The 24,197-nt window shown below is 39.3% G+C and overlaps 3 protein-coding genes across 17 annotated transcripts in view; 1 reads left to right on the forward strand and 2 right to left on the reverse strand.

Moving 5' to 3' along the window:
• The window catches only part of ALG5 (ALG5 dolichyl-phosphate beta-glucosyltransferase), a 36,452-nt gene extending 26,476 nt beyond the window's left edge, over nucleotides 1-9,976 (reverse strand). Inside the window, exons 1-4 of one of the 3 annotated variants that reach the window (XM_079902623.1) lie at nucleotides 9,791-9,871; nucleotides 6,221-6,392; nucleotides 5,817-5,863; nucleotides 3,658-3,726 (exon numbers count right to left, since the gene is read on the reverse strand). In XM_079902623.1, coding sequence (XP_079758749.1) covers nucleotides 3,658-3,726; nucleotides 5,817-5,863; nucleotides 6,221-6,392; nucleotides 9,791-9,856 — 354 coding nt within the window. In that variant the 5' untranslated portion in view covers nucleotides 9,857-9,871. Of the gene's footprint in view, nucleotides 1-3,657; nucleotides 3,727-5,816; nucleotides 5,864-6,220; nucleotides 6,393-9,790 lie in introns of all 3 variants that reach the window. The other 2 variants (XM_079902624.1, XM_079902625.1) reach the window with 2 other exon arrangements.
• Nucleotides 9,977-11,079: 1,103 nt separating this feature from the next.
• EXOSC8 (exosome component 8) lies at nucleotides 11,080-17,072 on the forward strand. 2 transcript variants are annotated; one of them, XM_079902626.1, is made up of 11 exons: nucleotides 11,080-11,138; nucleotides 12,269-12,305; nucleotides 12,548-12,611; nucleotides 13,391-13,464; nucleotides 14,557-14,602; nucleotides 15,309-15,414; nucleotides 15,503-15,548; nucleotides 15,750-15,846; nucleotides 16,147-16,267; nucleotides 16,491-16,597; nucleotides 16,930-17,072. In XM_079902626.1, the coding sequence occupies exons 1-11, from the start codon at nucleotides 11,122-11,124 to the stop codon at nucleotides 17,043-17,045; spliced, it is 831 nt and encodes a 276-aa protein (XP_079758752.1). In that variant the 5' UTR covers nucleotides 11,080-11,121; the 3' UTR covers nucleotides 17,046-17,072. The 2 variants fall into 2 exon arrangements, with proteins under 2 accessions (XP_079758752.1, XP_079758753.1); XM_079902627.1 differs by lacking the exon at nucleotides 15,750-15,846 and having other exon boundaries at nucleotides 16,152-16,267.
• A 341-nt stretch (nucleotides 17,073-17,413) lies between these two features.
• The window catches only part of SUPT20H (SPT20 homolog, SAGA complex component), a gene marked incomplete at its 3' end in the record, with an annotated part of 39,371 nt that continues 32,587 nt past the window's right edge, over nucleotides 17,414-24,197 (reverse strand). For 11 of the 12 annotated variants that reach the window (XM_079902616.1, XM_079902612.1, XM_079902619.1 and 8 more), the window contains 4 exons: nucleotides 23,284-23,400; nucleotides 19,830-19,935; nucleotides 18,314-18,417; nucleotides 17,414-17,554 (listed from right to left, as the gene is read on the reverse strand). In XM_079902616.1, coding sequence (XP_079758742.1) covers nucleotides 17,414-17,554; nucleotides 18,314-18,417; nucleotides 19,830-19,935; nucleotides 23,284-23,400 — 468 coding nt within the window. The remainder of the gene's footprint in view (nucleotides 17,555-18,313; nucleotides 18,418-19,829; nucleotides 19,936-23,283; nucleotides 23,401-24,197) is intronic. The other variant, XM_079902610.1, reaches the window with a different exon arrangement.

Here is a 24,197-nt window from a genome sequence, read left to right on the forward strand (position 1 = left end):
TTGTGGTGCACGGGCTTCTCATTGCAGTGGCCTCTCTTGTTGCGGAGCACAGATTCTAGGCATGCGGGCTTCAGTAGCTGTGGCATGTGGGCTCAGTACTTGTGGCTCGCGGGCTCTAGAGCACAGGCTCAGTAGTGGTGGTGCACAGGCTTAGCTGTTCCGTGGCATGTGGGATCTTCCTGGACCAGGGCTCGAACCTGTGTCCCATGCATTGGCAGGTGGATTCTTAATCACTGCGTCACCAGGGAAACCCCTGTGAAGCTATTCTTATCTGGTGTTTGCACTCCTGTCTTCAGACTCAGCTCAAACACCATTTCTTCTTCCTAGCTTCCACGCCCATCGTCACCTTCCCCAGGGAAAAAGTATAATTCTAATAAGTATTCCTAATGCATTTTCCCATTCAACTGTTACTTCTCTCATCTGTAGATCAGATAGATCTCTCATCTGTAGATCTGTAGAGCCTTCCCACTAGGAACAGGCTCAAGACTCCGGGATGCCTGAAACTTTCCTGACTTCATTATTATTAATAATCAAAGTCATGGAACAGTGATCTATATTTGCTATAAATCACTCTGCACCACTCATTTAGTAATGAACTGTACCCCTCCCCACTTGGCTATGAGCTACTTAAAGCCAAGGATTAATATATACATGTATATATATGTGTATATATGTATATATGTGTGTGTGTATATATATATATATATATATTTTTTTTTTTTTTCTTTTGGCTGCTTTGGATCTTGGTTGCTGTGCGCAGGCTTGTTGCTACTCTTGTTGCGGTGTGCAGACTTCTCACTGCAGTGGCTTCTCTTGTTGCAGAGCACAGGCTCTAGGCGTGTGGGCTCAGTAGTTGTGGCATGCGGGCCCTAGAGCGCGTGGGCTCAATAGTTGCGGCTCACGGGCTTAGTTGCTCTGCGGCATGTGGGATCTTCCTGGACCAGGGCGATCCCTGTGTCCCCTGCATTGACAGGTGGATTCTTAACCACTGTGCCACCAGGGAAGTCCCAAGGATTAATATTTTAGTGCCTGACACACAGCCTGGAATTGATTAATATCAGTGAACAAGGGTAGCCACCGTCCTTTGGACATACTCTTATTATAGGACTGTGGTGGCACTGTTAGCTGCTTACCCAACAAACAACACCTCTTTCCTTGCTCCTTTGGCCCCAGTCTGCATAGTGACAGTGTGTGCAGTCCTAGGAGATGAATCATTATTGGTCCAAATCCTCTTTACCATGTATTTATACTTTCCCAGCCCCTCTTGCAGGCAAAGGTGGCCATATCACCAAAGTTCTGCCTCATGGACTCTAGGGGAGGTCTGCTGGAGGGTGGGAGCTTCTTGTGAAGATTTTTATTCCTGGTTATAAAAGGAGAGAGGCACACAAGAGAATTCTTAATGTCCTGACTGTCTCAACTGCCTCAGGATCAGTGATATTTGGAGCTGTGCCCGTTTGATGATGAGGGAGAGTGTGGTAACTGAAAAGACAGGGATCCAGCCACTTGACACTGTCCAAATGCTGAAACAACAATGTCCAGACCTTCTGGCGTATGAGATAATCAAACACTTTCTGTTACATAAGCTCCCCTCATGAGACACTTTCTAACTGATGAAAATATCGAACACATTGTGCTCTATTTCTCTGGAGCGTGTCTCCAGTATTGGATGTGAAGTCCTTGAAGGTAGAGGCAGGGCTCCATCTTTGTATTTTAGCACCAGTCCTACTCCTTGACTCATGTTAATGGCTCAAGAAATGTCTATTCAGAGAACATTTATTTGAGTTGCTGATGTTTATTCTGGGGTGGCAGAAAGCATGATAGTCATCATAAGACCCAAACCAGGAAGATGAAGTCACTGGGCATGCAGCTGAGTGCACTGAAAGGCACTTGACCAGGCGAGGATGAGGGCTCTTTCTAAAGGGGACGTGATCTGGCTTTGAAGGAAACAAACACCACTGAGGCCCACCTGCTTGGCTTATACAGACACTGACACTTCACAGTATGCCCTGCAGAACACGGCAGCAGCTGACACTTGCTCACCATTTGTGAATTCAGCTCACATGGAATGCTTACCTTTCTGGCATCTTATGTTGTTTGAGGGTATAATAAATATCTCTGTACAAATGCAATACTCTCTTATTCTGTACTTTGGCATAAATTTTACCCCTTAGTTTAAAATTCCTTAAGAACAAGAATTATATCTAAATTTTTTCCCAGACCCCTCGGAGAGTGAAACGTGTTACGGGAAGATAATAAATACTCAACTTAGGGGAAAAGAGTTCCTTTTTCTTTTTTTAAAAAAAAAATTTTACAAACTATGATTTCAAGTTTTCTGTTTCTCCCAACCTTGGGAACAAGTGCGAACCTCTCCCTCTTGGATCCTTCCAGAGAGCAGCCTGAGACTCACATGGCAAAAGGCCTTGAAGGAAATACTCTTCAGGAAAAGCTGCTTCTTCTCAGCGGGGCTGAGGCTGCTCGGTCATCTCAGCAGTAGATGCCCGATGCTGACTTTCTACACCACTCCCTTCATATACTAATAAACTGTGGGACAGTTTGTGTTCATCTTTCAAGTCATACTATTCCAAGTGCAGCACCTACTCTTCCTAACACAGATCCACCAATACTTTCAGGCCTCTATGCCTTTGTTTACATTATATATTTTTTTCACTTTGAATATACTATCCTCCATGTTCCTAGTCATTATCACCCTTAGAGGTTTAGTTCTCTTTCTCTCAAATTCTTTTCAGCATCTTTCTCTTTGGCTCCATTTTTACCTGCATTACAGCAATTGGAGCCGTGCTGCCTGACTGTCCTGGGGGCTCCTTATACCAGGGGGCAGGCGCGTGTACCTGTGGGGTCCAGCCAGTGTCCAGCACTTCCTGCACAGCTGGAGTTGACCAAAATCATAACTGATGAATAATCAGGTGAACAGATATTCCCCTGTATATTTAAGATCTATTATGTTGCCATTTAACAGGAATATTAATAGCACCGTAAGTGAATCTTTTATTATAGAAACATGAGTGTCAAAAACCAAAATGTGAAGCAGTCATAATAACAAAAATACTTAGATGTTTGGAGAGTAATTTATCAGGATCACTGACAAGATTTAATACATGTACTACTGCAGGATTAATGCACCAGGGCCCAGTAGTTACAGGTCTAGGAATGCAGGAAGGAGAGAGGATAAACCCTAAGATACTGTCACCCCATGGGTCAATCTAGAAGGGACTGTGGGGTAGGCCAAAGGACATACCCAATCCCCAGGGGCAGATATGAAGGTGTTTTCCTATTTGCATGACTACTTTAGAAACCATAATTTAAGGTGGAGCATAGAGAAAAGAATTATGCTTAGAATAAAAGGAACCATAAATTGGTGGGCAAAGAGGGTTCCCCAGAGGCCAAGGTGAACTGTTGTTATGTGTACTCTCTCCCTATCTGGTGACCTTCCAAGCTTCCCTGGTCTCAAGGAGCAGTGGAAAGGCGGGTATATTTTCCAGCTTCCCATATATGACATCTCTCTGCTTTTTCTACTACCCACTTATGTTAAATGGAGAGTATCTGGCACAGCTTTAGGGTTCTCTGACGAGTAGAAATATGATTTTACATTTGCAAATTATTCCATCTGTTGGCAATTCTAAAAGCAAGTTTACTTACCTTTGAAGTCTCGTCTTTGCTGCCATCATCAACTACTATTACTTCATAAGTGAATGTAGGATCTTGTTTCTGCAAGAAGCAAAGATAAAATACCACAATTTGGCATGACTACCATCAAGATTTCTAATAAAGTTGTAAGAAAGTTAAGAAACAACTGTTTTACAAATAACCCAATTGAAAAATGTGCAGAAGACCTTAACAGACTTTCTCCAAAGCAGACATACAGATGGCCAGTAGGCACATGAAAAGATGCTCAACATCACTAATTATTAGAGAAATGCAAATCAAAACTGCAATGAGGTACCACCTCATACCAGTCAGAATGGCCATCATTATAAAGTCTACAAATAAATGCTGGAGAGGGTGTGGAGAAGAGGGAACCCTCCTACACTGTTGGTGGGAATGTCAGTTGATACAGCCACTATGAAAAACAGTATGAAGGTTCCTCAAAAAACTAAAAACAGAATTACCATATGATCCAGCAATCCCACTCCTGGGAATACACCCGGACAAAACTATAATTCAAAAAGATATATGCACCCCTATGTTCACAGCATCACTGTTCACAACAGCCAAAACATGGAAACAACCTAAATGTCCATCAACAGATGAATGGATAAAGAAAATGTGGTATATAATACAATGGAATATTAGTCATAAAAAAGAATGAAATAATGCCATTTGCAGCAACATGAATGCAACTAGAGATTATTATACTAAGTGAAATAAGTCAGAAAAAGAAAGACAAATACCATATGATATCACTTATATGTGGAATCTAAAATATGGCACAGATGAACCTATCTACAGAACAGAAACAGACTCATAGACATAGAGGACAGACTTGTGGTTGCTAAAGGTGGTGGTGGGGGGGGTGGGATGGACTGGGAGTTTGGGGTTGGTAGATGCAAACTATTACATTTAGAATGGATAAACAACAAGGTCCCAATGTACAGCACAGGGAACTATATTCAATATCCTGTGATAAGCCATAATCAAAAAGAATATTAAAAAAAGAATGTCTACATGTGTATAACTGAGTCACTTTGCCGTACAGCGGAGATTGGCACAGCATTGTAAATCAACTCTACTTCAATAAAAAAAATTTAAAAAAAGAAACAATTGTTTTAGTGTTGATATGTATAAATATGAACATAAATATAAGTGCACAAAGCACATAAAGGAAAAAGGCCAAGGACAGAAAGGAGACCACAGACTGGGAGGGAGTTGAAGGTGAACTCGGACCAAGTCTCCACGGGCCTCCCGTGCTCCCCTGGCTGCCCTCCTGAGCACCACTCAGAGGCTACGAGGTATACAAGGCAAAGCCATGAGGTCTGAAGTCAGGGGTGCAGGTTCCACGTGGCTGTGCCACTTCTTAGCTTTATGACCTCGGGCAAGTTAGCATTTTGGGCCTATTTTCTCGCAAAAAAAATAACACAACCTAGTCCACGTGGCTGGTGTGCAGATTACACATAATAGAGGCAGAAGCTCAAATATAATAAGGGCTCAGTCCTCTTCCTCTTTTTTTCCCTCTTTCGATGAATCTTCTCTTTTCCCTTTACACAAAAAAACCTAAAACAAAGTAAATCAAAACAAGGAGTTTTCTAAAAAAAAGAAACAGCCATAAATCTTACTTATTTTCTTAAACTCTCCCAAGAGATTCCAATGGCAGCGGATACAAACGAGGGGCACATGCTACTTTTCTTCTCTTTATGCAGAGAAAGCAGAGGAAAATAAATGAGGGGGGACTCTTCAGAATAATACATACAAAATGATTTCACTCTAGTTATAGGTCTTTTTCAAATAAATGTCTTACTTAAAAAGTCACAAAAGCAAAAACAGCATTGTGCTGTCATACAAAGTCTGCAGACACACTATCACTCAATTTTAAGTATATCATCAAGCAAGAGAGGATCAAAGGGGGGAGGGAGAGTCCGTAAGAGGAACATCAGCTTTCCTGTTTGCTCTGGAGGGAGTGTGCTGTCGGGCTTGCCTGCAAATGGCTGACAGCTGGCAACATGCTGAGCACAGAGGCCAGGACCACGATGGCCCGAGAATGGACGGCACTGCCTCTCACAGTGGATCTAGCCCGGGGTCCACAGCTTGATGACCTGCTCTACTTTTAATTAGACCCCATACTGGATGAGAAAACACAATACCTGTCTCTCCTCTAGATAGCCCAGAGCTTCATCCATCATTACAGGCACTTAAAGAAAAAAATATATATTAAAAATTGCTTTTGAAAATAACTTTCCCAGTCCCAGAACAGTTTGCATATGGAAAATGCCTGAATAACCTAACAAGTCCCTCCTGGACTGCCCCCCAGTGGCCATTTCCACCTGGAATGTCTGTCTTCTGTTCACCTCTTGCTCATCACTCCTCTGGAACACTTCAGCCCTAGACCTGATGCGGCTGCTAACACTCATTCTTTCTCTCCTGAACTACAACTACCAACTGTGCACTCTCCATAGCCCACAGGTATCAACCTTCTGGCCAAGTCCATACTTTAAATGTCCTTTTCTTCCCAAATTACCCCTTACCAAAAAAATCGAGTAGGGCTTACACCGTTTTTCTTCATTGTATGAAGGCACGACCACAGAAAGCTGCTTGGTAGGCGAGTCCCGTATGCTGGGTAGGGCTTCCCTCTGGACTCTGGCATTGAAGAAGAACTTCTCATCTTCATGTCGATGCAGGTGTGGCATCTCTGTAGCAGTTATAAATGCAACAAAGGAAATCTAAAGGCAGATATGTTAATAAGAAATTGTGTTATGTTGACCTTTTTAAACATTTGCTACATTAGAATACATCATTTACATGATTTTTTCACCCTGAGGTGAAATATTTACTGTTTTAGTCCATTAACAATGGTCTGGAGGTGACTTCAAAATTCAAACCAGTCAGTTCCCTATTTTTGAACTGATTATTATTGTCCTTTTTTTCCCTAACTAAGCATTTTCCCAAATGCTCTAGGAGGCTCTTTGTCTCCTCTCACTTGTCATTCCCCAGCCTCTGTCACCCCAGATCTAAAAGGGAACAGTCATTACAGAAGTGCCATCTACTCTGAGATGCCCTGAACTCCTGACCCCTGGTACACACACAGCGAGGCCCCATCCCACTTGGAGCCTATGTGATCGAGGACACACTGCAGGTAGAGCGTCTGGGTGAGGGCAGACCTCCCATCTGAGACCAGGTTGACCCAGCGTAGGAAGGGAAGAGTCCCCCAACCCCCAGAGTAGGGATCAGTAGTGCTTAAGAATATATTCTTGATACTTATCCCAGATTTGAATTCAGAATACACTATTTTTTGGAGTCAGGTATCAAACTTGTAGGCTGTAGACACCATCCCACTGCTAACATTATATAACCCCCTTCCATATTCAGTGGGGACCTAGCCCTGGAAATAACCATTCTTTGTAACATTGTTTCCATTGGTATACTTTCTGCTTTCAAAACAATCAACCTACCAACTTTTGGAATGCTACTCATTTGGTACTTCTGTGACCATTTATAATATTCTATTGAGTACATACTGAAATTGAATATGCTTCTGATTAGTATGAATATGAAGGCAGTATCCAGACTAGTGGCTAAAGAGTTCCTGCTCTGCACCCCTAGTGTCCAGATTGTGGTTTCTAAATTCAATTTCCTATTAAAAGTAACCAATGTTCCTAGGAGGAATGGCTGATTCAAGTCCAGGCCAGGAAATGTACAATGGTGGTCAGAGACGGGAAAGCAAGGAGGCTACCAACAATCATGACAAAGTAGCCAACTTGACAGGCTCCCATTGGCCTGTGAGCGGGAAATTTTAAGCATCAAAAAGAATAATTAATGCAATGTATTAAAACACATGAAAAATTTTATATCACGGATTCATGATACTAAATATAAAAAATTAGTCACCTTTGTAAGATGCCAGGGAACCATCTCATTATTTTGAAAACTTGCCTTTTATCTTACCTTTTATATATGAAAGATATTTCAGCGTTATCGAATAGCTGAGGATGAAATTTTTTTCATTATAAAATTCCAGGTAATACATGAAGAAGGAATGATACAGTCAGAATATTCCACTTTGCAACCCACAGTAAAATACTGGATTTAGGCAGTGATCATCAATGACTGCTAAAGCATTAGGTTAATGACACACTTTATAATCGGTGGGTCAAGCTAACAACTCCTGAACCCAAGAATCCCTCTTAATACCAAAGAAAATCAGAGATTAACACACCTCCTGACACGACACAAAAGGAAGTAATCAGCATCACTCACACACTTCTTTTGATTAAAACAAACATGCATTTCATCAAATCTCTAGATGTAACTAGCAGTTTACAGGCAATTCAGGGGACAGAGTAAGATGTTAAAAGTCACTTAAGGGATAAAATTAGTAAAATCCAGACTGTGAGAAATTCTACAGGACAAATGACCGCTTATTAAAGAAAAGGAAAAAAAGGGAGGAGAAATTGTTATAGTTTAAGAGACTTGAGACATACCAATCGAGTGCTAAGTGTGTGTGAATACTGAATGGAACAAACCAATTTACTAACAGATACATGAGGCATCTGAACTGATGCAGTATTTGAAATCACTGAACAATGTTAAAAAAAATCTGCAATAACCTTATTGTGGTTTTATTTTAAAAAGGGGGTCCTATCTTCGGAGATAAATGCTTAAGATTTACGGATAAAATGTTATGCTTTGAATTTGATTCAAAAGTAATTCAGAAAGGAAGTGGGGTGAGGAGACAATGGGGAGATACATGTATGTATGTGTGTGTGTGTGTGTGTGTGTATATGTGTGTATATATACACACATATACATATATATTCATTGAAAAAAAAAACAAAGTTCCACTAGTTGGGTGACATTTGCATACCAGCTCATCAGCTTCCTCATCAGTCAAAGGAAGCTAATGATAACATTTCTGTCAGCACTGTTTTAAAGATCAAACGAGATAATCCCTGTTGAATGCTGAATACAATACCCAACATACTGTAAGTACTCAATAAATAACAGCTTTTATAACCAGTTCTGGCTAATAGGATCAAATACTTCCAGTACAGTCTCATAACGTACACATTTAAATCTGTGCAACACAGTCAACACAAGGCAGATTCAGTCTAGGATTCTGTCAAGCTCTGCCCAACCCAAAACCTGAAACCTCCCTCCCCCCCAAATCTCCATATACACTAAGGGAAAGAGAGGACTCCTCTCTCACCCAGACATAAACCCTAAAGAAGTCAGGATACACCACTTTTTCTCTATCTACACTACTTTTAAGCCATACATTCTGGCCAGATGGCAAAGTGGCCTTCCTGGCAATGCTATCTAGGCTGCTAACCTTAACGTCAAGGAAGCGGAAAACGCTCCATTTACAAACTAGAGGCAGGCCCATTCCAATTATATGGGAGAAAGCTCACTTAACAAATTTCCTATTACCTATGGATCAGCAGGTGTTACAATGTTTCCGTGTTTCCACAGTAATGGCAAAGAAAATCGTAGTTTGAATTCCCCTGTACTGTCTCTTCTAGAGGCAGCAAGCTTAGGGTGTTGAATTCTAGGATATAACGACCCCCAGGCGTATGATAACACCAGGCCTTGTCTATCTTGGTCTTCCTATGTCCCTAGTGGGTCTTCCTGATCCGCTGATTTATCCAATCTGTAACAGGCGGCTCTTGTCAGTGCTGTCAACACTTTCTATTTGCTTAACTACACCAGGAAAGGGAGTGTCTAGAAAGCACACACTTTCTGGGGGCTCAAGACCTTCCCGATGGGGCCAGAACTACAGCGATTGCAGACTCGGGAGGAAATCTTGGAGAGGTCGGGGCTCAGAAGGCGGGTGGGCAGAGTCCGGGGACCAGGGGTGACATAAGACAGGGTGGGCATGTCCCAGTAAACACAAGTACTAGGCTCTGGGCACGCAGGGATATAAAGCTCTAAAGTAAACATAAAGAACGGAAGAAAGGGGGTGTGAAATTCTAGCAGAGGAAATTCTGGGGTCAAGGCTCAGAGGAAGTATGGTGCAAGGGACACGCCCAAGAGCCGGCAGCGCGGAGGAGAGGATGCCTGGGGCCCGAGTCTCCCGGAGAGCAGTGAGCCCAGGCCCGCGTCGGTCCCCAACCCCTCTCCTCACCAGAATCAGGGCTACAGCCGCCAGCGCCGCGCCGAGCACCGCCAGCTGCAGCAGGAGCGGAGCCATCCTCCATGCCGGCGAAGCTGCCCGCCCTATCCCGCGCCTACACACATGCGGAAGTGCGGCCGCGCAGCCCCGCCTCCCACCCGCAGAGAGACAGCGCCAGCCGGGCGCCCGCCGCCCACAGCGCCGCCGCGGCCAGACCCAGCCACGACCCGGGAGCCCGCGCCGCCCACAGCGCCCCCGCGCGGCAAGGCGAAGAATATGTAATTGTATAGGAGGCGCTCAGTCCGTTTTTGGGAGGGCGGGGGGCCGACTCTCTGTTCCACCGTAGTAAGGTTGCCGGAATTGGCAAGTACAAATTCAGGATGTCCACATAAGTTGAATTTCACATAGGAAACGAATCGTTTTTTAACAGCATTATTAAAATAAAACTCACAGACCATATAACCCACCCATTTGTTTTTGGTATATTACATTAATTTTTTAAAACTGTGATAAAACATAAAATTTCCCATTTTAACCACTTTATGTGTACACTACAGTGTCATTAACTGCATTCACAATTTCCTGCAACCATCACCACCATCTATTTCTAAAACTTTCCCAGTTCTCCCCCAGCTTCTGGTAACAATAACACGAACTACTTTGGGTGTACTCTTTGTTTATCTGACATTCAAACTGAATTGGATGCCCTGTATTTTATACGAAGGAGATGGAGGTCTTGAGCCACGACACAGGATACAACAAAAGCTGCTCCTTTGGAGCCCGCTCCCGGCACCTGCAAATGTCACCTGGTGCGGAAAACGAGCGCACAGAAAATTTACGTAATTCTTCGGTGCTGGAGCAGGGAGGCTTTTACCTGGGAGAAGGCAAGCCCAGGGCCCAGAATAAGAAGGAGAAGGGAAAAGGACCCTGAAACACTGGAATTATGCTCCACACTCAACACCTGATTCTTTGCTTTATATAAGGTCGGTTTTCTCTGAAACTCTTCAACCACCAGTCTCTAAACAGGCACTCATCACTTCTGTAATAGCCGATTCGTCAAAACGTGTCAAAGTCTAGGAAACCTCGAGGGGCGTCTGACTAGGGGAAGTCTAAGCAAATGCAGGCTAGAAACCTTCCCCACGCCGCCCGCTCCACCCACTCCACCCTGCCTTCTAGATACCCGGCAGCGGGAGAAGGGCGCAGGCGTCAGTATTGAAAATGCGAAGCGGGGCCTCAGAGCCGGCGGAAGGGGCAGTGCTACCCAGGCGAAGGCGGCGCGCGCGCAGGCGCAGGCGCGCAGACGCGCAGACGCAGACGCGCAGACGCAGACGCGCGGGCGGAAGATGGCTGCCGGATTCAAGTGAGTGTGGGAGGCTGGCGGGCGCGAGTTCGTACCGTGCCGGTTGGCGGCTACCGTTACCCGTAATTTTCTCCCCAGGAGACCCCCCCCCCCCACACACACACCTGGTTCCCACTTCTTTCCACCACGGAAGCGGGCGGCGAGCGGGAGGACTGGAGGTGGTCGTAGTGAAGGGAAAGGGGGCCTCTTCCCGTCGGGGAGGCGAGCGCTGGAAGGGGCTGTGTTGAGCTCGCTACCCGCTGCGAGCGCTGTGGCTTGGTGAGTAGTAGACCTGCAGACCCCGGGGAGCAGTTGTAACCTCGTGAAAAGTGTTCTGTTAGAAGCACCTGCCACGATGCTCTCCCTCTCCCTTGAAATTTATTTCTAAAAGCGTTGTTCCTCGTTCGGAAGGTTTTACTTAAGCGTTTTTGCTGCCGCTCTGGAGAAGCTTGTAGATTTTCGTTCTGAGTCCAGTTTTAAATAAAAGAAATAAGATTGCAAAGGAAACCAATTGTACTGAAACAGTTATCTGTTTGTATAAATTCCAAGTTTATGGTATAATGAGATATACATCTGTTTTAGAATTAACTTTCTTAATTAAGATCTCCTGGGGAGGTTAGTAACTAACTCCTGGAATTTCGAAGTAACGATGAGTCTTACAGGTACCTTTGACAACTCTAAAGTAAAAACGAAAACATTTACTCTCTGTGGTTGTTAAAGTCGCAGGTACGGCTAACATTAATGGTTTATTGCCAACGGTCGTAATTGAAGAGTATGCTAAATTTCAGTCACGGGATAGCGAAAAATATGTAACTTTCTTTTCCTGCCCACCAAGAATCCCTGCTTCAGAGTGAGAGTGATGTTATTTTCACACCTGTATTAATCCTCTTCTAAAGATGCCCGAGGGTTTTGGGCTCCAACCCTATACTTGTTTAAAGCAAAATTAAGGACAGCCTTTGAGTATGATTATTGCAAAGGTATCTAATTTTTATAATTAGCAACACGTGGCAACATAAACGTTAGAATTCATGAAAGAAACTTAGTTACAAATTTTGGAGATTTCTGCTCCATCACCACACTATTAAGATTTTTGCCAGTTTCTGGATTTATATTGATTTACTAATTTATCTCATTTTTAACATGTGTTTCAGAACTGTGGAACCTCTGGAGTATTACAGAAGATTTTTGGTAAGTAAAGGTGGTTATGTACATTTTTTGCTTTTTGATAATGATATCGTGCTTTTTTCATAAATACAAATATCAATCATTACATTGCACACCTAAACTGTCATACGACAATTATACCTCAGTTTTTAAAAGACAATTTTCAAGTAATTCAAATTAATTTGAATTAACGAGGTTTAGTGTATTTTCACTGGTGTGTGTAAAATATATACGTAGATGTAATCTACTTTCATATATTTATTTAGAAAGAGAATTGCCGTCCTGATGGAAGAGAACTTGGTGAATTCAGGACCACAACTGTCAACATAGGTGAGGGTATTTTGAGTTCTAAAATAGAATGTTGAGGTTGCTTCAGTTCTGAAAATAGTTTTTATTTAAAGTAAATTTTTCTTTGCAAAGTTTTTTTAAACTCACTGTCCTCTCAGTTGTTATGCTCATTTTAAATTTTAAAATAACTATAAAGTGTTTTCCTGCTTTCCCCTGTTCAAAACTTCTAAGACATGGTTTTCTTACATATCTTACATTTATTAAACCTTCTGTTGCAAACATGGAATTTCCCAATTTTACCTATATGACATTCCCAAGTTTTAGCCTCTGAGCCATTTAAACAGTATTTCAGACAAATTCTACCGTGTCTAAGGGATTTTGTGTCAAGAGATTTAAATCTTTGTAACAGCCCTGTGATTGAACAACAAAGGATTAACTCACTTCAGGGACAATGAACAATCCTTAGACCAGTGCAGTTGACCCTTGAACGACGAGGGTGTTGGGGTGCCGGCCCTCGCACAGTCAGAAATCCAAGCGTAATTTTACAGTTATGGATCGGTGCTTCGTAACCGACGCTGTGCATCCTCAGACTCAACCAACTGTGGATCGTGTAGTACTGTGGTAATATTTATTGGAAATAATCCTTGTATATAGGTGGAAAGGTGCATTTCAAACCCATGTTGCTCAGGGGTCAACTGTAATTTTAGAAAGACTCAAGAAAGGAATAAATTTTCATAAACAACTTAGATATGTAGCAAGATAGAATCATACGTAGAAGACGAAAACACTTTTTCATTTTGTTTAAATACTTACCTTTTCAGGTTCAATTGGTACTGCAGATGGTTCTTCTTTAGTGAAGCTGGGAAACACTACAGTAATTTGTGGAATTAAAGCGGTAGGTTTACTGTATATATTACTAAGATTTGAGTTACTAAATTAGCTTTATATACTTATTAGATTGTAATACACACCTGTAGTTCTGCTGTTGATTAGGCAATAAGGTGTCTTTTTTAGTATTTGTTTTCATTTCCCAAGTTTTCACCTTTGAGTTTTAGATAATACAACCCAAGTTTAATGGCTCTTAATTACAATTTATGAACATTCTCAAATGTGCTGAAATGGAACAACTTAAAACAATCCTCACCACCTTTACTTTTTAAAGAATTTGGTTGTAATTTGAGAAATTGAGAGATTTTTGATGACATTTTTATCTAGTGATGCCATTTAATCTGTGCAAATGTGTAGAAATTGCTCAAAAGAAAAACTTGAGGGAATAATAGCTACTATTTACTGAGTATTTGCTATGTTCCAGGCACCTTGTGTTAGGTGTTTTACAGAATTATCCAGTTTAATCCTCAGGATAATCATTTGAAGTATTTCTTTCTTCATTTCCTATTTTACATGACATTCAGTAACTTGTCCAGGAACATAAGGCTCATGAATAGAACTTAGACATGACTGACTCCAAAGCCTCTGCTTTTTCGACTACACTGAACTCTGAGTTACTTAACCTAAGTTCATTCAATAACTGGCCCAAAGTCTCTCAGCCAAAAGGTGTGGGTCTCACTTTTGAATTAGGTAATTCTAGGGCTTTTGCTCTTGACCATTATACCATCGATTCCTAAATCTGACTGTCAGTATCACCTGGAGTTTAAAAATTCAGATTCTTGGCTACTGAATAAGAGAATCTATTTTCTTTCTCTTAGGAAGAGAGAGTGGGACAGAAATCTAAAGAGCCCCAAGTAATTTTGATGAGTAGCACTACCATCAGCTGTGCTACTACACTGCCTTCTTGCCTTGCAGAGCTGGTGAGGCGCGGTCCAATGTTCCTAGAGCCCCTGACATACGTTCCTAAGCTCATCTTCCCAGTAGATGCTCATGATGTAGTTAACTAGCTAAGATGGTCTTTGGTAGAGGCTTCCATAACTGACTTCTTCACAATTTTTTAGTAGCTTCTTTCATAGGAAACATTTGTCTGCTTCTGTAGGAATTTGGAGCACCACCAACAGATGCCCCTGATAAAGGATATGTTGGTAAGTTAAATGCCTTCATAAATTTAATACAAATACTTTAAGACAGTTAACACTATTATTATAGTTAAATCTTAGTAGGTGAGTTGAAAAAATTATTCATAAGCTTCAGACGTCCCTGAAAAGTTTTATGTATGTTTATGTTAGAAGATAGCATAATAGCAAGATACAGAATTTTGTAAATACCTTTTATCAAACTTGTTTGATCACTTTTGGTTTATACAGATGTCATCAGCCAAGAAAATAGATTCTCTTAGGCAAAGGGCTGTAATTGCAAACTTTTCTGTCTCCATAAAGAATTTTCCTTTATACCAGTATGTGATTTTTTTCCTTAACTTGGACCATCTTTTCTTTATGGTAGGAACCAACCTTTTAAAAATGCAGAACAGTTGGTATGAATAGAGGGGCTATTTACTGTTACAGATTGGGGTATTTTGAAAGAAACCCAGAAACTTTTGTGAATAATTTAGGATTAAGGCTGTTTCTTAAACACACGCTTTTTTTTTTGGCGGGGCGGTTGTGTGGGAAAAAATAAATTTTATCTAAGCATAAGATTCTCACAGAGATGAAAAAGAATATAACTGATGTGTTACAGTGCTTTCCACTTGGAAAGCCTATCCATGCCTACAGTTGTCTTTGCCATGGATTGATATTATCTTTAAAACTAAACGACAGGTGATGTTTGGTTCATAGCTGCAGTTTCTTTCAGTTCCTAATGTGGATCTATCACCTCTGTGTTCCTGGAGATTTCGGTCTGGACCTCCTGGAGAAGAGGCCCAGGTGGCCAGCCAGTTCATTGCAGATGTCATTGAAAAGTAAGATCATTATGATAAAATGTGACTATCATTCATTTTAGAGAGTTTTTGAACTTTTATTTACTGTGTTCTATGTCTTCAAATCAAGTTCACAGGTAATTCAGAAAGAGGACTTGTGTATCTCTCCAGGAAAGGTAAGAGGAATAAAGAAGCTATGAGCTTTTATTAATTCTGAAATGTTTTGTGGGGGAAATTTAATTTCTTTTTTTTTAAAGTTTCTGAGCCTTGAAGGTTATCTTGATTGTCTAGCCAAGGGTGTGGTTTGTAAGTAGAAACAAATACCACGTTATAGCAATCAGAAGGCTTTAATTTCCACTTTGTTTAAACTGTTTTAGCTTGCTTGGGTTCTATACTGTGATCTCATTTGCCTCAACCATGATGGAAACATTTTGGATGCTTGCACCTTTGCTTTGTTAGCAGCTTTAAAAAATGGTAAGCAACCTTAGGCAATACTCCTACTTATGTGTCAGAATGTTCCGTTTTGGTAAAATTTCTCAATAAATTTTTAAAGGTTTTTGTTAAGACTTACCTATCATTCATGTGTTTCTAAATTAAAAAAAAACGTGTTTGTATCTACTGTATTTGCCTTAATTGTTCTAAGATATATTTTTTTAAAAATACTACTTCTGGACAAGTTTAATAGAGGGAAAAGTGAATTAATGAAGCATAGAATGCCTTTTTGTTTCTTTCACTAGAGTGAGAGACTGACTTTACATATTCGCCTTTTTCTAGTACAGTTGCCTGAAGTTACTATAAATGAAGAAACTGCTTTAGCAGAAGTTAATTTAAAGAAGAAAAGTTATTTGAATATTAGAACTCATCCAGTTGCAACTTCCTTTGCTGTGTTTGATGAGTAAGTTAATCAAATGTATTAAAAGGTTGTATATTTAATTGAAGGGAGGACAAAGATTCTTACAAGTAGTAGAATTTCAGGTTGCTGTTAACTTTTCTGGTTTCTACCAGTTCTAGCTCCTTGCTTAAGCTAAAATGCAGGTAGTGAGTTTAATTTGTACGGTTTTCTAAAATAAAATTTGTCCCACGGGTTGATAATTTATACCTTTTCATTTTTAAAATAGCACTCTGCTTATAGTTGACCCTACTGAAGAGGAGGAAAACCTGGCAACTGGAACCTTAACAGTAGTAATGGACGAGGAAGGCAAGCTATGTTGTCTTCACAAACCAGGCACGCACTTTCCTTCCATTGCAGTACTAAACACGTAGATGAAAACTCAGCATGAGCTTCTTTATGTTAGGGAGGGCCAAATGGAATGTGGGATGTTTTACTGGTTTATGTAATGTAAATTTACTATGTGGTTTCTTTGTTACTTCAGATGCCTTGCATTTTTATATTGTATGTCAGTGGTTCTTAAACTTCAGGAGGTCTTGTTAAAACATAAACCTGCAAATCTTGAGACCACACCACTGGTTTATATTATTCACTTTTTTGGTTTTATGTCAATAACTTGACATGATGTAGATCATGTAAAAATAAGTGTTGGCACAATACTTTTTCAGGTGGAAGTGGACTGACTGGAGCTAAACTTCAAGATTGTATGAGCCGAGCCGTTACAAGACACAAAGAAGTAAAAAAACTGATGGATGAAGTATTTAAGAGTATGAAACCCAAATAAACAACCACCACATTTTCAAAACAGATTTGTAAAAACTGTATTTGTTACACTGTGCACAAACCTTTTATACTAAATAAATATCAAACTACATTCTTCTGAAAGATGTTTCTAGTATTTCTTAGGTCACTTCTGTATTATGTACAGTGAAACCATTTTTAAAAAGCAATGACTTAGGCAAACTCACCCTAATGGTTCGTTAAACCATTTCCCTGTTTTCATTTAAAAATCATAGGGTTGTGCTTCTGTATAAAGTTTGTATATCTAGCAATGTAAAATACTGACACGTTAAAAAACAAAAACGAAGTAGAAACTCAGAATCCTTTTGATTCAATGCTCTTACGTTTTTTTAAAAAAAAATAATGCAAGCCTCAGAATTTTGGAGTGGTTGGCGTGCCTCTCTTCATTTTACTTTTTGACTGGCTGCCTGTATGCCGATGACGATGTAGCTGAGCTGTCTGTGCTGCTGCTGCTGCCGCCATAGCCATTTGATGCTGCAAGAACCGCAACTGCTGCAAAGCAGAGGGGAAAAAAATCAAGTTAGGTTAAAGGTAGGCAGGTATGGAAGATGCTTTTCCTGAGAGTGATGAAAACAACAAAACTGAAAGGGAGAAAGCACCAAGGTAACAAAAAAGGACTATACCACATCAGGACAATGCACAGTCAAACAGCACCAGTGGCACAGAAGCCTGCTGCGGGCTTTAAAAATGGCTCTTGGTAAACTTCAAAAGTATTTCTGTTACTTTGCCTGGCCAGTCTATATTGCAGTAACTCAGCAACTTCAGTTACCATTTTGTTGTATGATAGTTTATAGCAATATAAAACTACCCTGCAAATTAAAGAAAGTCAACTATAATATGCTGACTTCTAGAATAATGGAACAACATTCTTCAAAAACAGGTATGACATTTACAAATAGGAACACTGGTACACTTGCCTTTTTCTGCAGTACAGTATTAAAAAGTTAACCATTGGCACTTACAACTATTTCAAAATGTACTGAAACCTATAAAAATGTATGTTAATGTGCCACCAGCACTTCAGGGAAGATTTTGAATTAGGAAAGGAGTATGACTTAAATGTACAAAATATTCAGTGCTCCAAGTTCACTGGCTAAAATTGTCAGACTTTTAAATAAAATTTGCTAAATTATTTACCAATTACTGTATAGTCTTAAAAGACAGTAACATAAAACTAAAGTAAGGTATTTTGAAGTACTTTTGGAGCAGAGTATCTTTAAAAATGTAACCAGAGTGAAGTTGCTGGATTACTTGGATCTGTTGCTGCTGCTGTTGAAAGGCAGAGGAGAGCTGGAATCTCTGCTGAGGAAGGCTTTGCTCAGGTCTGTTCTCGGCAGAGCCAAGCTGAGACAACACTACAGAGAGGAGAAGGGGAAAGCAGGCCAGTCAGAAAGTTTGAAGGCTACCAGGGTTAGAAAAGGACAACACAGAAAATGAAATAATAGAAAAGTATCAGTATGATTAATCTTAAGTATCAAATCACAGACATTTCAGAATAAATTTAGTACAGTCTCCTGTTAGTTGAGGGTACCATTGATGATAGAACTTCCTGGACATGGAAGAGAAGGGAAAGCATGTGGGCCAAAGCACTGTATCCCTCTCTTTTCTTACATCTCAATGAAATTTGATACTAGTGCTATTTTGTTGAGAAGGCTTTCTAGCAAAACATTGAATACAGTATGTTATTTTAAAATATAACCAATCAGGTAGGAAATGGAGTGGGAGAAATCCAAACTACCATAAGGACAAAACTGGTAGACAAGTGCTAAAAGATGAATGTTAGACTACACTATTAGCAACAAAGGTGGTGAACCTTTTAGAGCTGAGTGAGATCAGGGACAAGTTCAACTCTTGCACTGCTCAGTTGAGGACATTTCAGACCTGGATCGTTTGAGTGACTCAAAGGTAATTAGTGGCAAGTCGAGCTAGGAACATTCTCATTTTTCAGCCTAGAGTTCTTTCCACTAAATTATACTACAGCTATTTTAGGAAAAAATAGCTTGTAGGGTAAAAGTTTATACTAATAAATTTCCATTTGGAAATTCACTGCCTCTAAATTAGAACTTTACATAAATTATTCCAAATTCGGACACAGAATTATACCAGATTCTAAAGGCATCATAGTAAGCCCAATGATAATTCAAAATGTTAACATGTTCACTCATTAATCCTCAAACAGTATCTCAGTTTTCTTATACATGTGGCGTCTTGATTTTAATTAAATGTAGTTATAATTGCTATCTTCAACTGATGAAATGATCTTCATTAAACACATATCTTTGGTGCACCATTTATTACTAGAAGTGGTGAGCAATCACTTAGTACAATCATTTTTTTACAAGTGTCTTACAGAAGCTAAGCTACTTGACTAAGTCCTAATTCATACAACTACAAGCCACTGGAACGAGACAAAAGATTGTGCAATCTGGAAAAATGCAGTCTCAATAACCCAGGAAAACTGAAGAGCTAACAGCTTTAGAAGCTTCCTAGTAAGTTGGGTAACTGTAAACTTTTCCCAACAAAATTTAACATGAGGAAAACATTAACTGCTGTTAATATATGTAGGTCAAAGCACTTTAATCAATTATCAAAATAATGAAAAAAATCTGAGTGCCATCAATCCATTTAATAGTTCACACATTAAATACAACTAAACTTTTTCCTTGTAACTGTCTGCACAAGGAAAAGAAACAGTTAAAATGGTGAGATCCCAAATAGATTAGACACTTTAAATAAATTCAACATATTTAGTTATGAAGATACCAACCAGCTGCCTGTGACTGCATATAACTTCCTACTCCAGCAAGGTTAATAACTGCAGTGTGCTGAGCAGATAAGGCCTGTTCTTGACTGGTACAACTTTGTTCAGAAGCCTGAATAAAAAAATAACACGTGACTTGTACAAAAATAAAAACAATTTTGGATTGGTGGAATTAGTATTTTACTCCTATATGAAAAAAAAATCAACATTAGTCTAGGTCTTGCAAAAAGAATGGCCTAAGGAAAAGACGTCAAAGGTATTTAGAATTAGCAAGAATAAGCTTATGGTATTTTGAAAGCAAGAAAATAAAACCTAATTTTCAGAACTGATTCTGTATTAAAAATAATTACTAAGGCTTCTATAAGCAGTATTGTTAGTTTCAGGTATAGAGCAAAGTAATTCAGTTGTATATATATACACACACACATATTTTTCAATTATTTTCCCTTATAGGTTATTACAAGATATTGAAGGTAGTTCCCTGTGCTACATGTTAAATCCTTGTTGCTTATCGATTTTCTGTATAGTAGTCTGTATCTGGTAATCCCATACTCCTAATTTAAGCGCCCCTGCAACATGGTAACCATACGTCTGTTCTCTATGTCTGTGTCTGTGGGTCTGTTTCTGTTTGGTATATAGATTGGTTTGTATTATTTTTTAGATTCAACATATAAGTGATATCATATAACATTAGTCTTGCTCTTAGTTCGCTTAGTTTGATATTCTCTAGGTCCATCCACATTGCTGTAAATGGCAATATTTCATTCTTTCTATGGCTAATATTCCACTGTATATATACACATCTTCTTAAGCCAATCATCTGTTGATGGCACTTGGGTTGTTCCCGTCTTGGCTATTATAAACAGTGCTGCTATGAACATGGGGGTGGCATGTATCTTTTCAAATAAGAGTTTTCATCTTTTCTGGATATATACCCAGGAATGGGAGTGCTGGATCATATGGCAGCTTGGGTTTTAGTTTTTAAAGGAACCTCCATACTGTTCTCCATAGTGGCTGCGCCAATTTACATTTCCACCAGCAGTGCAAGAGGATTCCCTTTTCATCTACTTAGGCCTGCCCATTTTTTGATAGGGCTGTTTGTTTTTTTCAATATTGCTTCTATAAAGCTTCATCAGAACAAGTTTTTAAAGCTTAAAACACTGTTTGCAACATAGTACTAGAACTTCTAGTGAGCACATTCAAGAAAAGGAAACAAAAAGGCATACAGATTAAAAAGAAAAAATACCTGCCCTTATTTGCAAATGGCATTGATTATTTAGGAAAAAACACCCTAATGAATCTACAAAAAAACTTCTAGAACAAATAAGTGAGGTCAGTAAGATTGCAGAACACAAGATCAACATACAAAAACCAATTCTGTATACTAGCAATGAACATGCAGAAAACGAAATTAAAAACAATACCATTAACAATTTCCCAAGAATGGGAAAAAAAAAGGAAGGAAGGGAGGGAGGGAGGGAGAAAGGGAGGAAGGAAGGGAAAGAAAGAGAAAGAAAGAAGGAAAGAAACTTAGGTGTAAATCTATGAAACATATAGGTTTTGTATGCTGAAAACTAGCTGATTTTAGCCTAGAGACACACTGTGTTCATGGACTAGAAAACTCACATAGTAAACATGCTAAGCCTTTCCCAAAATGACCTTTAGGTTTAACTCAATTCCTTTAAAAATCCCAGCAAAGTCTTCTGTAGATATAGATAAGATGATTCTAAAATTCATAAGGAAAGGCAAAGGATCTAGAACAGCTAAAGAATTTTGAAAAAGGATAACATGGGAAGAATCACTGTGTCTGATTTTAAGACTTACTATATGTATGTGTATGTGTGTATATATATGTGTGTGTGTGTATATATATACATAGTCTACAGCGATCACAACAGTATGGTACTAACAGAGTGACAGATATTAATACATAGATGGGTGAAACAGAGTAGAGAATACAGAAATAGAGCCACACAAACACAGCCAACTGATCTTTGACAAAGGTGCAAAAGTAATTCAGTTGAGGAGGATGGCTTTTCTAACAAATGGTGCTGGAGCAAATGGACATCCATATCCCCGCATAAAATGAACCTGGACCAAAGTCTCATACCTTTTATAAAAATCAACTGAAAATGGATCATAGAATTAAATGGAAACTATGAAAAAAAAACTTTGGGGCCTAGGGCTAGGTGAGGAGTTCTCAGACTTAATACCTAAAGCACAATTCATTAAAAAAAAAAAAAAAAAGATAACTCAGACTTCCATCAAAAGATGGAAGCAATCCAAATGTCCATTGATGGATAAATGGATAAATAAAATGTGATACATAAATACAATGAAATACTGTTCAGCCTTAAAAAGGAATTTCTGACACATGCTACAACATGGATGAAACTTTTGGGTATTATGCTAAATTAAACAGGTCAGTCACAAATAGACAAATACTGTATAATTTCACTTATATGAGGTGCCTGGAGTAGTCAAACTCACAGAAACAGAAAGTTGGCTAGAAGAGGGGGGAAATAAGGAGTTGTTTCATGGGTACAGAGTTTCACTTTTGCAAGATGAAAAAGTTCTGGAGATTGGCTGCACAACAATATGAATATACTTAATGCTACTAAACTGCATATTTAGAAATGGTTAAGATGGTAAATTTTATGTTACAGTATTTTACAATTTTGTAAAGAAAGTGCAAATCAAGAATTTTATATCCAGCCAAGTAATCCTTTATGTGGTAATAAAGAAAAATAGTTTTAAATGTGCCTTTCCTGAAAAATCTAATAGAGGATGAGCATTATCCAATCAAGATTTGACTGGGGAATCTTTGGTGGAAGGACTGATAGTGAACATTACATATATTTAATTATGAACTAAGAGAAACGATGAGGGTGGGACTCAGCAATCAGTAATTTTTAGTTTCCCAGATGATTCCGAAGTGCAGCAAAGGTTCAGAAAAATCTGAAGTTCCTTCTATTACTTTAATTTACTGTAGTTCTTGTTCAATTTCATTTTGTTTGGCAATGTACAAAGTATTTGTTTTTGTCTATCTTCGCTCTGTTTTATGCTTCAAGATAAAAAGAACATCTGTATTCTAATAGAGACAAAATATTATCAAAAGAAGGATGATGATGGGGTAGAAAATACATGGCCTATAGAGGCAGAAAGACTTGGACTTGAATCCCTGCTCTGCCACTCGATGTATGGTTGTGAGCAAGTTAGTCACCTGAATCTATTTCAGACTATGCAAGATGGAAGTGACATCATCTATTCAAGTATGGCGGTTGTGAGAATTAGAAATAGGCACCCAATAACTGATAGCTGCTACTGTTAATGAAGAAAAACCGCACATGAAAAGTTGGTTCAAACAATCTAAATAAAAACACTTGAAATATGCTTGGCATATACCAAAAAAGGTTATAATTCTATGATACAAAGCATATGGAAGGTAGAAAGGACATACCTGCTCCCCTGGCTGTTGAGGAACAGAAGTTGTGGGTTGCTGAGGTTGCTGTGGTGTAAACTGAGAAAGCTGCTGCTGCTGCTGCAGTGTGTTAAAAATGAGCGAGCCACCTGGAAGCTATTAAGTAAGCAAGAATTAATTAGCCGATTTCAGATTAAATTTCTTTATTCTACAAACATTTCTGGAGCATTCACTATGTGTCAGGCATTCTTCCAGGGACTGAGGAAACAGGTGAACAAAAATGGAAACAAAACAAGATTCCTGCCCTTAAAAAAAAGGAACAATCGCTTTAAACACAATTTTTAAATGCTGTTACTTTGGCTCTCAAATATGTTAGTAATCTCCAATGTAAGTCTTTCTGCTTCAAGTTAATAGTTAGCTATCCAAATACACACACTGCTTTTATTTAACTCCTTTTATACATCAACACAAAACAGCATTAAATGCATTTGGAAGTATAAACAAGAAGCTAGTGATAATCAGATATATATTAAGAAAACTTGTCTCCCTAAATTTGGTCTAGCTTTGCCCTAAACCAGAAATGCATGGATTTTTATGTAACATAGCTAGGAATTCCAAAGCTGAAAAGAAAATGCATTAGATGTCCATATTTAGTTTGGAGACATTACTTGCTCTGTCATTCTGAATAAATTAAAAAAAAAACTTTTAAAAAAGCATCATCCAGAAAACTCCACACTAAAAACTAAAACTATGCATTCCAAATGCATCAGGAAACAAATGGTTTTTCCATTTTATTCTACAGGAGTCTAAGTTAAAAGCACTTTGAAGTTTTGTGGGAAAGTCCAAGCAAATATCAAATACAGAACTCTTAGGTCTTTATAGTCAGAAAAGGTGTCTCGGGTCAAAAGCTCTATACCCAGCATAGCTCACTGTTAGGTAAACCTGGACAAAGC

Source organism: Stenella coeruleoalba, assembly GCF_951394435.1.
Source record: "Stenella coeruleoalba genome assembly, chromosome: 18".
NCBI lineage: Eukaryota > Metazoa > Chordata > Mammalia > Artiodactyla > Delphinidae > Stenella > Stenella coeruleoalba.

What these genes read in the sequence shown, in the direction of transcription:
- EXOSC8 (XM_079902626.1), top strand. An exon ending in TAATTTGTGGAATTAAAGCG is followed by an intron (nt 13,465 to 14,556) that starts GTAGGTTTACTG and finishes CTGCTTCTGTAG; the next exon opens with GAATTTGGAGCACCACCAAC. An exon ending in ATTGCAGATGTCATTGAAAA is followed by an intron (nt 15,415 to 15,502) that starts GTAAGATCATTA and finishes CTTCAAATCAAG; the next exon opens with TTCACAGGTAATTCAGAAAG.